Source organism: Gopherus flavomarginatus, chromosome 15 (assembly GCF_025201925.1).
Source record: "Gopherus flavomarginatus isolate rGopFla2 chromosome 15, rGopFla2.mat.asm, whole genome shotgun sequence".
In the NCBI taxonomy this organism is placed as follows: Eukaryota; Metazoa; Chordata; order Testudines; family Testudinidae; genus Gopherus; species Gopherus flavomarginatus.
The window spans coordinates 26,064,484-26,077,581 of record NC_066631.1 but is presented as its reverse complement, the minus strand read 5'-3'; the positions used below and the strand labels follow the sequence as shown (position 1 = coordinate 26,077,581).

Sequence of the window (13,098 nt, the reverse complement as noted above, 5' to 3'; positions counted from 1 at the left end):
ACATCTGATGATGAGCAGGACGGTTCGTGTCTGCTGGAGGGGTTTTGAGTGACTCACTACGTAGTGGTTAGGGCTGGGGAGAGCAGCTCTGACTAAGTGCCTCTCTACGGTTACTAAATGTGGTGCAGGCTTCAGCAGATCTTCCTTTCTGTTGTCCAGACTTGCACTAATTGAATGTTACGGGCAATCTTCCTTCTTTGCCAGGGATAAATGCAAAGCCTTCCCTGAAGCAGGCTGTCCCTTATTTTGTATGACTATAGCACCTAGCTATATCAGCACTGCACTGTGCAAACGTGTAGTGAGAGAGTCCCTGCCCCAGAGAGCTTCCTTTTGAATTAGACAAGATGGACAAAGAGTGGACAAGAAAACAGACCCAGAGAGACAATGTGACTTGCCGAAGGACACACAGCGAGTTAGTGGCACAGCCACCCATGTCTTCCAAGCACCAGTCCAGTGCTCTGGCTACTAGACCACACTACCTCCCTATTTCCTGCCTCACCTTGTTTGTTCACCTGACTCTCTCCTAGGGCTAGTGGTTTTTCCTGTTGTTTATTTTCTCTTCTCCACTGTAATACTTGGCACTAAGATCACACTCTTCAAAGCATTTTACAAATGTTGCTTAACCCACCCAGCGTGTCTGAGGAAGAAGCCACAGAGGGAGTCAGTGTGTCAATGTGAGGATTAGAACTCAGGACCGCCTGGCCCCCAGTCCTGTGCTTGGACCACTAGACCATACACCCCTCATGCAAAGGAAACAAACTGCCTGCATATTTTTTAATCCTTTGCCGTAACTGAGATTCTTTCTCCTGTCAGAATTAACTGAAACCTGCAGGGACTGTGGGCATCAGAGTCTGGGGTATCTGAACGAGCTGAAGGATAAGCAGTTGCTGAGACAGGCAAACCTGGAGGACGTGAGGAGAACTCTACAGGGCATCCTTCAACTGGGCCAGGTAGGGGGCGATCCTCAGAGTGGGGATACACTCGTGGAGGAGCACTTCATCTTAGACACACATCGTCTTGGGACAAATCCACCCTGAGTGTAACTCCATCCAATCCAGAGGAGCCACACCAGGAAAGGATTTGACCCACTGGGGCCGAGACATGCAAGTAGGAGGACGTTCAGATGATTCAGATGGAAACGAAATAGCGTCCGCAAGTGGCGCCCCATGGCTTCCTCTGCCATTGTTGACTTGCATGGCAGACCCAGGTGGTTTCCTGGCTTCTATTTATAGCAGCAAAGTTAAGCCGTTGCTCTGCAGGGATGTGGCTTCTTCTGGCTAGCGATGAGTGCAGATTAGTGCTTAGCAGCCAGGAGCTTAACACCTTTCACTTTTTTCTGTTGCGGGAAAGTTCCAGCTTGTTATAGCTGAGGCTGGGGACTGGCTTGAGTTTTAGACTTGGCATTTTTACCTTCTTCAGAAATGACTATTCCAGGTCCCAGAACATCTCCCTCCTCAAGTCTCATCCTGATGGGCATTTGCTCTTGGTGCCACCAGCCGGCCCCCAAAGGATCCCACCATTGTGTCTTAGACTGGCAGGCAATTATGCATTCGCTGTGGTGAGCGCTAGCATGAGGGACTTGCTTCTCTTCCATCCATGGCTGCCCCTCCCTCCTCGCTACTCTGCACCATAAATCCAGAGCTGTGATGTATTCCAACCTCCCTTACTCCCTTAGTCCGTCACCGCTTTCTTCTTGCTCTGTGTTTAAACCCCCTTTCATTTATTTTTGTTGCAGTCACGGAGCAGGAGTTCTGTGTTTGTATTTGGTAACACTTTAAAAGCCAAGTGTGTATTGAATTATTGTCCAGCATTCCAAGCCCCGGCTGGAAAAAGGAAACTTTCTTTTGGAATTGATTTCATGTCTCATTCTTTATGATCTTATCTAGCTATTAATGTGGAACAAATGACTATATTTTTCTTTTTAGATTCAAAAAACAAACTTCAAATGAACGTAATGTTGGGGAAGGCATCGCTGAGAGCCTGGAGCCTTGACACATTAATTCTATTTGTATTTTTGTAGCACCCACCTTCCTTATGTAGGAGCAGGCTCCGTTGTGCTGGGGGCTGTACAAGTGCAGATTGGGGGACAATCCTGACCTAAGATCTAATTTGAATCTCTCTCTCCTGTACATTTGGGTTCTGCAGGAACTTGATCAAAGTCCAATATCTCAATTTTTGTATTTGATTTTTTTTTAAATTCCCCATGTGCTTTATTTTAATTCCAGGAGCCATTTATAGGGGTTGAAATAACATGATTGTGGGTAGCATTTCAGTGGAAATACCCTTAGACCAGATCAGGTTATTTTAGCCCAGTAAGTGGCTCCCTGAAACAGTGAAAAATTTGCAAACCCACATACACCCTCCTGCCCCAAAATTGCCACTAGCATTATACAGTAATATGCTACTAACTTATAGTACAATGAGCAATTCTGCCTTCCGCGTGCTCTGAAAAGCTACCGCAGCACTCCTGTTGGCTGAGTGCAGGTCTGTCCCTGTTTTTGGAGTGTTTTCTTTAAATGAAAAATCAAACTTCCTTTATGACCCTTTGACCCTCTCTGAGATTCCTCTGATATATTTACTGCTAGACTCTGGTTCATCTGGATCATCCCCAGCTCTTCATCGCTGTGGAGAGTTTTGTTCTTGGGGTTTTGCTCTTTCCAGGCCAAAGAGAGATTCTTGCTAGTTGTTTGTTTGAAATCTTTGGGAAAGTTTTTATCCTGGCACCTGATTTCACACTGGCTCGTTGCTTTCTTCCCTTTGCCAGGAGTTGAGACCTAAAAGCTTAGACATCAAGCAAGAAGAGCTGGGCGATATGGTTGATAAGGAAATGTCCTCCACCTCAGCAGCTATTGAAGATGCTGTCAGAAGGATAGAGGTGAGGTGAAGACTGTGGACTCTGTGTCTAGCAGAGAAAAATCGGAAATCCTGGCCTGAGTCCCAATAGAGCTGCGTGTCTGTCACACTCTGAGTCAAGGCCCCCGAGGCAGACAGGGATCCAGAATTCTCAGACCTGACCACGTCAGTTCATTTGACAGGATCTCATGAAAGGAAACCCTCTTCCTTTATTTTTCCTACCACGGCCAATCAAGTGGCAGTTTTTAACCACCTCTTCCTGTCTTCTCAACAGGAGATGATGAATCAGGCCCGAAATAAAAGCTCTGGCGTTAAACTGGAAGTGAACGAGAGGTGAGTAAAAAGCATCAACTAAGGAGAGTTAGCACGTATGGGATCTGGAGTTTCTCTTTTTGAGGGGAAGAGCTATTAATGAGGACATAGCTCTCTTCAAATGAAGCCGTCTGTGTAGTGGTGTCTCTGTTGACAAGCCTGCCTTTCATGTGCCTTGTACCATCACCAACAGCAGCACTGTTGGATTTCTTATGTTCAAGCAAAATGTTATCTCGTGCAGAGTGGGGAAAAAGCATGTCCCCAATATAACATGCTGGGCTAAAATGTATTTTACTGGAAAACTACACGTACTGTACATTGCTGCATCTGATTTGAAGCTGTTTTCTAGGCTCCCTCAAACCAGGTTCCCCTTGATCTGGTTTAATTTCCATTTTATTTTAATCACACGGAAGATGTTCCTTCAGTCAAACTTGCTAAATATTTTGTCCTTGTTTCCAACAGAATTTTGAACTCCTGCACTGATCTGATGAAGGTCGGTACTTCTGATATTAAACCTACATTACAATTCCTGGAAATATGTGGTGTAACTTAAAATTCTTGGCTGAGCAATCGCTCTTTATAAAATCCTTGTAAAACAATGGAGTCTGCTTTGATTTGTTTCAGGCAATTAGGCTTCTCGTAATGACATCCACCAACCTACAGAAGGAGATTGTCGAAAGTGGAAGGGTAAGGCTCACTTTGGGATCATACAGCCACTCTTCTTTGTGGGTTGACATGAAATATTGGAGGAATTTTTTTCAAAAATTGCTCGACTTGGGCAAACATTAACCTAACGTCACAGTTTCTAAACAGACTGCACACTATGAAACGTGGGGTGTTTATTGAAAAAGGCATCCATAACCTGTGCTTATAGGAGATGTTTGCGCTCATCTTAACAAGCCTGGTCAATGTACAGAGGATGATGACGACTCAATCCAGTCTATTTTAAACTGAAGTCAAAATTTTCAGTCCTGGGGGGGCCTAGAATTATAGATTTAGGCATTTAAGTGAATGTGACCTGATTTGTCAGAGATGTGGCGAGCCTGCAGCTCCCACTGACTTTGGGCACAGCACTTCTGCAAATTGAGCCACTTCTGGGTAGGTGCCTGGATATGGATTTAGGCACCTCATGTTTTTGGGAAAATTTCACCTGCATGTTCTATGTTTTGGGTCGCATAAGTTTGTTTGACCACGGTGCCCTGGGACATGCTGTGTATGGTATATTCAAGGGAGCTGAAACTTTTAAGAACAATTTGAAAATGTGACATCTATTTTGATATGATGATTGCTTATTTAGAAACTGATGCAAAGTGTGTCCTATTAAATGCAACCTAACATTTTCGTGACAACAGGGGGCAGCAACAACACAAGAATTTTATGCTAAGAACTCCCGTTGGACGGAAGGCTTGATCTCTGCCTCCAAAGCTGTGGGATGGGGAGCCACACAGCTCGTGTAGGTATCTGCGATGCCTGTCGGTTTTAAATAGTCACAGATTGGAAATGTTTCTCAGGCACTGCACAGGAGGTTTCCTTCAGTATGTGCTGCACTATGGGTGTACAGAACCCCTGTATATGCTGTAACCTGTAACCAATGTGCACTCCAGTTTCCTAGCAACTGAATTTAGAGCTGACTAAATAGACTATATACGGTAGGATCCCAGTTCTCTAGATCCAAGCCCCTCAATCAATTTAACAGCTACTGTTGTTTCCCTGTCTGCTGCCCCACCTTCCCCTTGTCGTCGACCCCTAATAATACATATGTTAGATTGTAAGGTTTGTCCCAGAAGAAGGATTTTTGCTTCCTCTTGTTAGCAAATATTGAATACATTTTGGGTGTTACCCCGATTGAAATAGTGGTAATAATGTAGGGCTCAGTCCTGCCAGGAGTCTGAGCTCCATTCTGACCAGCGTGAATGGTAGGATTGCGTCTGTGGGAGAATATTCTACAGCCTAATACATTTCACAGCAAGGAAGTTTTGTTTTCTGATAGCCTGAATCTAGGACCATTCTAATCATCCCCTTCCTCCTTGGTTTTTACACCCTTCAAGTACTTCTAGACTCTGAGGTTTTAGCATGTTTCCTCTATACACGAACCCTTTCAAAGAAAAGCTTTGCAGGCAATTATTTAAAGCCACAGGCAGAGTCTGAAGGATAAATAGCTTTGTACTTCCCTACTTTAAATTTATGTCAGGCTTCTCTGATCAAACTTCACTGTTGATCTATATTCTAGAGAATCTGCAGACAGAGTGGTTCTGCAAACGGGCAAATATGAAGAACTGATCGTCTGCTCCCATGAGATTGCAGCCAGCACAGCCCAGTTGGTGGCTGCATCCAAGGTAAACTTTCGAACAGAAATGCGTAAAAAAGAGGTGAAAGCTGTGACAGGTATCTCCTCTGTTGTTCTGGTGGGGACACAATGTGTGGGGGTCTTGCTCCCTGTCAGAATCAGTGCAGGCTAAGCAAAACTCCCTTTTGGAGAGGAATTATTACTTCATGTTTTTGTTTAAAGTGAGATGTTGAATCCTTCATCTCCAGAAGGGCTGACCTCTGAAAAGAGGATACAAAACCTTCTTGCCTCTCCTTTCGAGCTGACTCTGTAGCAAGAGTTCTGATACTAACACAAAACCCCAGAATAAATAACTGTAGACATCTGTGCTGGAGATTATATATATTCCATTTTCTGCCAGCTTGCCAATGTATATGGACAAAAGAGGTTTTGAAAGGTTAAAAATGATTGATAGGTAGATGGATATTGGGTTATTTTATCTGTGTTGTGACGTCAGTTGATTAAAACTAAAAGTATGTTAAAAGCATGTTTTTATTTTTCACCACTTATGCTTTGTTAGTTCACTTATTTTGGTCACATTAGACAATGAAAATCAACTAGTCAATTTCACACTTGCTTCTAGTACATTTCATCTTCAGGTTCTCATGGACTAGCAGCATGCTGCTGCAGTAATCTTCAAATTAACAACATAAAAAAACAATTTCTAATAACCTTTTAAAAACAAAACCTAGAGGTTGGGCCCAGCCTGCTTGATGCAGTGTCTCTTAAAAATAACCAGAGTCTTTCAAACAAAAGCAAATGATGTCTTGCCCCTTTTCCATTTCCGCAGCTTAGCTGCGTCTTATTTAGTTCTGAGTAGAATCTAAAGAGTTCAGGTTTCCATTCACACACGCATTTGGAAGCATGTTTGCATATATACAAAAAACTGGCATCTCTTTGCATTTCCATCGTGTCTAAGTAACTCTGAAAACACTGGGTTGATCTTTGCAGGTGAAAGCCGATAAGAACAGCAGGAACCTGGGCAAGCTCCAGGAGTGCTCACGCAATGTAAATGAAATGGCTGCCAATGTTGTGGCTTCCACTAAGTCCGGACAAGAGCAGATTGAAGACAAAGGTGAGGTGTAAACAGAGCCTTGGGGATTTAAGTGCAGAAATATATATGACTCTCACATTGACTGCAAGTGTCAGTTCATGTGCATTTCAAATGAGCAGATAATTTATACGCTTTCTGCTAAGCACACGTACAGGGCTGGTGGGAGGAAAATATAAAGGTGGATCAGTGTTAAGTGCTATGGGATTCCCACATTCTGGGGTTTTTGGCTCTTGGCTTGTAGAGACCTATGCCTCTGTTTGGGAAACTCATTCAGTCATTTTTACCATCCATCGATTCTACACCATTGCTCTTACTACAGCCTCCGCAGGGCCATCTTAAGGGCTTTGTCTAGGCACCAAACATTCAGGCAGGCCTGAACTACTGACTGTGAATTACAGGCCCAAATTGCAATGCAGCCAGGAGGAGATGAGTATCGTTATCCTGCAGTCTCACACCAACTACCAGCTGCAATTGTTCCTTAAAACATTTCAGTGATTGAACTTTTTAAAATAATTTTTGGGATAGTTTAGCATTCATTTAATGTGAAATATTCCATAATGGAGACACAATATAGGATGTGATTTCTAATAACTTCCACAGGGACTAGGAGAAAAGTAGCTGTTACAGGATCAAACTTTTCAGTCTTTTCCCATAAATATTTGGGTCCCTTCCAGGGAACTAGTGTGACAGCAGCCATCCTGGCTGACACATTGGGGATCAAACTCCAAAGCTAAAAGTGTGAGCTGCTAGAGATTGATCTAGTTCAAGTCATCATGGCTCTGCGCCTGGGGTTGAGACATACTTGCATCAGCTGTGGATTGGGCACAGAGAAAGGGTCAGTAACACACTCACCAGTGGGTTACACTAGCACATACACTCACTCAGTCCAAACAGGTGGGGAATGTGTCCAGCTGGCTCTGTTCTGTATCGTTGTTGGGACATGATCCTTGTAAGCTACAGGATAACACCCCCCCTCTCTCTCCTCCCACAAGATACTATGGACTTCTCTGGCATGTCGCTAATCAAACTGAAGAAGGAAGAAATGGAGACGCAGGTATGCCACCCCTTGCTCAGAATAGGTAAACAGGGTTAGGTTTGTTTTACTGATCTAGCAAACAGGGTGCTCCCAGCCATCCTCTCGGAACTAGTCTCTGAGAATCTCTGGTATGGATTTAAGCAGACAGTGTTGTGTATCCAGTCTTCAGCAATAAAACAGGACATAACTGACCTTGTTGCCAAAGAGTTCAGTCTCCTAGAATAGGCATATATAGCAGAATGTATTAGCCAAGATTGAATTTGGATGGGACACTGAAGCTGCCTAAAATTCAGCTTGTGGTTCAACAGCAGAAATGTCTTCATCACATCCCCTCCTAAAGCTTACTCTAGGTTAACCTTGTTGTATGGTGATCCTGGTGCAGAATAGCTGCCACTTTCTACCCCAGAAGTGGCTGCATTTCTAGGGTAGGAGATCCCTGTGATACTGTTAAGAGCTTTAGGCCCCACTACAGACCTGGAAAAGAACATCGAGAGCGTCATAAACCATAATGTGATGGGAGAATGGTCTCTGTCTCTGACTGCTGTTGCCTGACTAGAGGGATCATAGTAGGGTGCACCCAGCACTTGGGGTTAGAGAGTAAAGGGCTTCTTGTTATGCAGGTGAAGGTGCTGGAACTAGAGAAGAAGTTGGAGAACGAGCGAATTCGTCTCGGCGAGCTGAGGAAGAAGCATTATGCTTTGGCTGGAGTGTATGAAGACCCAGATGAGGGGGAGGGGAAACCAGCTGTGGTGCCAAGGCGGAGCATCTTGAAGAAGCCACCACTGGCTCAGAAACCTGCCTACCCCTTAAAACAGGACTGTGAGGTATTCGCTCTGATCCATTCCCCTTCAGCTAACTAAACACCCCTGGTGGTTGCTATGTCTTATTTATCCTTGTTTGACAAGACACAGCCAAAGGAAGCAACGGGCTTGCGGCTACACAGCGAGTCAGTGGCAGAGCTGGAATTAGAACATGGGAATTGCAGTTCCCAGAGCTGAGCCCAGTCCAACACCCTGTCTGCTGCATGCCCTCAGTGCTTTCAGCATGAATAGTCCCCAATGCACTTCAATCCATAAACCGGTGGGATTCATACAAATAAAGGCCTCTGTGTGTGTGTGTGTGTGTGTCTGTCTGTCTGTCTCAATTTGCCTCTGTCAGTCCTGCCACCTAGCCAGGAATTCTGACGCGGGAGAAATGAAGCAGCAGTGCACCTGCCCTCTGGGAGACCAGTGAATGATTATTTATACCTAGTGCAGAGGTGGGCTAGGTGGGTCTTAGAGATGGAAGTAGGTAGGTCCCTGCCCCACACAACCTACAGTCAAGTTTCAGACAAAGGGCAGAGAGTTCCCTTTGTGATGATGGTTATTGCGGTTCAGAGAATGGGGCAGGAGTGCATGTTGACAGCTCTTTCACTATTGCTTTGGCGAAAGGACCCAGCTGTGGTGGTTGCCATTCGCACTGGTGATGATGATGCCTTTTACCAATGGAACTGATTAATGTTTTTTTTCCACATTGCATTTTTAGCTGGAGCAGCACGATGGCATTTTTCAGGCCCACATTGTAAATTTCTAGGGGGATGCAGAAGTTGATTCAGCACAAAAGGAAGAGGAGGCGTGGGCTGCTGCATTCGCCTTCCAGCTGCAGTACACTTCATCTTGGTGGCGAGGGCTAGGATTCCTGCTAGGCTCGGACGGTGCAGGCACCATGTTTCCCCTCACAGGGAGTCTAGGAAGAGCTCCACGTACCATGATGTAGGCATTCCAAAGCTGTTTTATCTGTGTTTTAAACAGATACTAACTGGATTAACCCGAGAATTGCCTTCAAGCTGGCAGGCTGTTGTTGATCGGCTGGTTCTCCTGACTGCCACATGTGAAGAATAACATGACTTTACACTTTACAGTTACTGTCGTTTACTAAAGCAATGCTAACGATGTCATGTGGCACATCAGTTATACAGAAAGCGATTGGAGCAGCTCTCCTAGTTGATTTTTTTTTAATTTATCAGCAATAGGAATCTTAAGTAAATGTAGGTGTAGCTCACTACTGTAGTGCACAAACTTTAAGGAAATGTGAAATGTTTTTAAAGTAGGAAGTTGCTCTTTTCTTGCAGCCGTTTGCTTTAACAATGTGGCAGGTTGGGAAAGGGTAATGGATGTCTCTGCATGAGTAAGTACTCAAAGGAAGAGGCATCATTTAGTTTTTAAACTGTCAATGTTTTTAAAGGAACAGGGCTTATACAGGGGAGAACTAGTTAATCTATATGATGGCAATAAGGGTGCAAACTTTTTTCTTATTAATGGATCAAGGTCAGGGGAATAGTTTCACTGTTTATAGTTAGGATAATTATCAGAAGTAAGCACGCTTGGTGTACAATATCAATGTAATAATTATTGGTAGAAAGTCTGCAGCAATAAGAAATTTTGGGAAGATGTTAATTTAAAGAGACACTGTTGGTTTAAATACAATAAAAATTCCTTCCCCTGAGTTCCTAGTAACATTTAGTTTTGAGAACATTTTATTTAAATAATATATATATTTTGCCTTTCTTGGTGTTTATGGACCATAGTCAGGTTCACTATAGCGCATTGTAGATCTCTTTTGTGAAGTCAGTTTCAGGTCCTGGGTCTCATGCCCTAGCCCAGTGCTGCACTGGTGGGAAATGTTTTAGACTGCAGTGTCTCCCTGGCACTAGGAAGTGATGTATATAGGAATATGTGACTGCTCTTCAGTACAGAATGCTTAGGGAGAGCCTAGAACAGGCTTCAACTCCCACTTCCCATCCTGTTTGTTCTCTACTGTGGGGGAGAGGTCACTGGCACATTGCCACATCAGGCTTCTAAACTGGAAGTGTGGTTGTCTTCATGCATTGTTTGATCAGCAGCATAGAGCCATGCACCGGCCTTTTTTCCCCCCACACCAGTGATTTGGTACTTCGCCTCCTCCCCTGCTGAGAGCATGGCACAGGCAATATCATGGTCTGATAGTGTACTGCAGGGGGAGTCAGTAGGCAAACCACTAACCAAATGTGGACTGCTAGACACTTTTGAACAGACCCTGAAATCTTTACTTATGGTTACTGCAGTGTGAAAAAGTGTTTCTCTGGAGTCTGGACCTTGACTATTCATTGACTAACATACAGCAGGAGTCTATTTTTAGTCAAATGAATTGTCTCAATATCAGAGCTTAAATTCAGCTGGAGAAGAGCTCCAGGAAATACTCAATGAGGATTTAAGCCCTGTACTCAGCATTTCAAATGCTGTTAATTTATGCAGCAATACACCCCAGGTTGAAAATGTTGGCTGCTCTGTCTTCTGAAACCACTTTTTACTTCCAGGATAGTGAGTTTTGTCACTTCAAGACTTCAGTTATCAGAAATCTTGGTTCTGAATGGTCAGATTTCTGATAACTGAAGTGAATCCAGGTGACAACTAGGCCTGTCACTGCACCCTACCCCAGTTAATTGAAGGTATGTCCATGTAGACAACCACACCACAAGTCACTTCTAAAGGTAGTACTGACATGTAGTCTACAACAGTTGCTTGCTATCAACTTTTCAGTGTGAAGCAAGACTACATGCTGGAACTCTCACAGCAAAAGGAGAACTGAAGACTTGTAACTGTTTTTATACTGAAATCTGTTTGTTATATTTTAGTAGCAGGAAAGCTTGGTTTTGTACTCTTTTGTAAATCTCAAACAAGCAATAAAATGTGTTCCTCAATCTAATATATCTCTATTATAAATTGTGGCAGGTAAGAGGGAACCGTTTTAACAAAGGGGCAGGTTCTGCGAATGAGTCAAGTTAATGCAGATAACAGCTAAGTTTTGGATGGGGTTTATGATTAAGGAAGTATTCTTGAATACCAAGTTTTTGTTCACACTTTTCCCCCCTCTGTTCAATTATTTTTAGCGTTGGAAATGGCAATTGGCCCTTCTTAAAACACTGCAGCTGGTTGGGACTGTCTGGTTTGCACAGAAAGCCCGCTCCTGATCACATGCACCTAAACAACCATTAATGTTTAGTAAATATTCATATCCCTCAAAAGAGACTAGCACATCCCAGTCCCCCAGATAAGTATCAGTCTCTGCCTTGCCTTGCCCTGAACTTTTGTCTGGGTGGAGGTGAGGCAGCACCAGGACGGAGCAGCTGATACTTGCTTGAGCTAGCTCATTTCCTTGCCTTTCCTAACTGGACACATCTCCTCTTTGCTTCTGGCTCAGGGGCTGAGCGCTTAGGAGCATCTTTGAAGGACAAATATTTAGGGAGACAGCAGAGGATTGTCAGGACATGGAGAGAAGATGCTTAAGGGAGAGGGGAAGGGTAGCTGTAAGAGTTACTGCTGGAAATCTCACATGGAGGGGGCTCTCAGCCTGTTCCCCGTCGATTAAGGGGCACTGGCTACAGGTTACCCCCTCACATTGGAAACAGGGAACTGATGGGCACCTTTAGGTGAAAGTGAGGCTGCACACAAAGAGCTCAAAGGGAGATGGCAGTCTGTGGCTTTTGACAGGAGCCTTCCAGCTCATAGCCGCAGAAGTCAGCAATTAATGAGAATCTTAGGGAAAAACAAACCAACGCTGGGAGACTTGGTCTCAAACTGACCCAGCGTTGCCAAGTTACTGTTGTTGGTCTAAAACATGTCAACATGTCTGAGCAAATAGACACCCTGCTGCATACACGCACCTTGTCACATACAGCTCGTACACTCTCACTCTTTGCATAAGCTGCCAGTACAGCAGCCGTGTTTTAGGAGAGGGGGAGAGTAGAGCTGCATTTCTGCAACTAATCAACGTTGGGTTTGGGTGCTTGAAGGCCCAATCAAAACTCGAAATAAATACTAATGGCAGGGTACATCTCAGTCTATTAACCTCTGAAAGTTTACACCACCCCCTTATTTAATCCCTTCTTATTCTTCCCCTTCTAGAACAGCGTGGCTTATTCCGAGTTTGGAAAAAGGTTCGTGCCGTCACTATTTAATAACTATGCAGACTGGACCTAGATCTTTATAGATTCAAAATGCTGCACAGTAAAATCCTCAACTAGTGGTGTCTCATCTGCAAGGAAAACAATGGCAGACGCGAAGCAGCTTGCTGAATGCTAAAACAAATTGGTTGTATGCAGTGCTGTTGTAGCCATTTTGGTCCCAGGATATCAGAGCTCTGTGTAAGCTCAAAAGCTTCTCCCTCACCCCTACAGAAGTTGGTCCAATAAATGATTTTACATCACCCCACCTTGTCTTAAAGCAAGTTAGTAGCAGGGCCAGGATTAGCACTCAGGCCTTCAGTTCCCAACACCTTCACACAGTCAAATCCACACGTGTAGCCTGCAATATGGAAAGATCTTAGGAAAAGCAATTAAACATGCTGGAATTAAGATCCTAGCCACATCTCAAAATCTGTAACGTAAGGGGCCATCCTTCAGATTGGCTTGTATAAATTACAAGTTAATTTTTTGCATCAGTGAAGAGAATGAGCAAAGTTCAAGCCATTTAAGAAAAACCTTAAACAAAGCCTTTTAGC

The 13,098-nt window shown here is 44.0% G+C and overlaps 1 protein-coding gene across 1 annotated transcript in view; it reads left to right on the top strand.

Moving 5' to 3' along the window:
- HIP1R (huntingtin interacting protein 1 related) overlaps positions 1-9,470 on the top strand; it is a 56,272-nt gene extending 46,802 nt beyond the window's left edge. The window contains exons 22-32 of the mRNA XM_050924295.1: positions 814-950; positions 2,765-2,875; positions 3,128-3,186; positions 3,628-3,658; positions 3,790-3,852; positions 4,518-4,618; positions 5,396-5,501; positions 6,443-6,566; positions 7,538-7,599; positions 8,202-8,405; positions 9,106-9,470. Of these exons, the coding sequence (XP_050780252.1) occupies positions 814-950; positions 2,765-2,875; positions 3,128-3,186; positions 3,628-3,658; positions 3,790-3,852; positions 4,518-4,618; positions 5,396-5,501; positions 6,443-6,566; positions 7,538-7,599; positions 8,202-8,405; positions 9,106-9,153 (1,046 nt within the window). The 3' untranslated portion in view covers positions 9,154-9,470. The remainder of the gene's footprint in view (positions 1-813; positions 951-2,764; positions 2,876-3,127; positions 3,187-3,627; positions 3,659-3,789; positions 3,853-4,517; positions 4,619-5,395; positions 5,502-6,442; positions 6,567-7,537; positions 7,600-8,201; positions 8,406-9,105) is intronic.
- Positions 9,471-13,098: the final 3,628 nt, after the last annotated feature.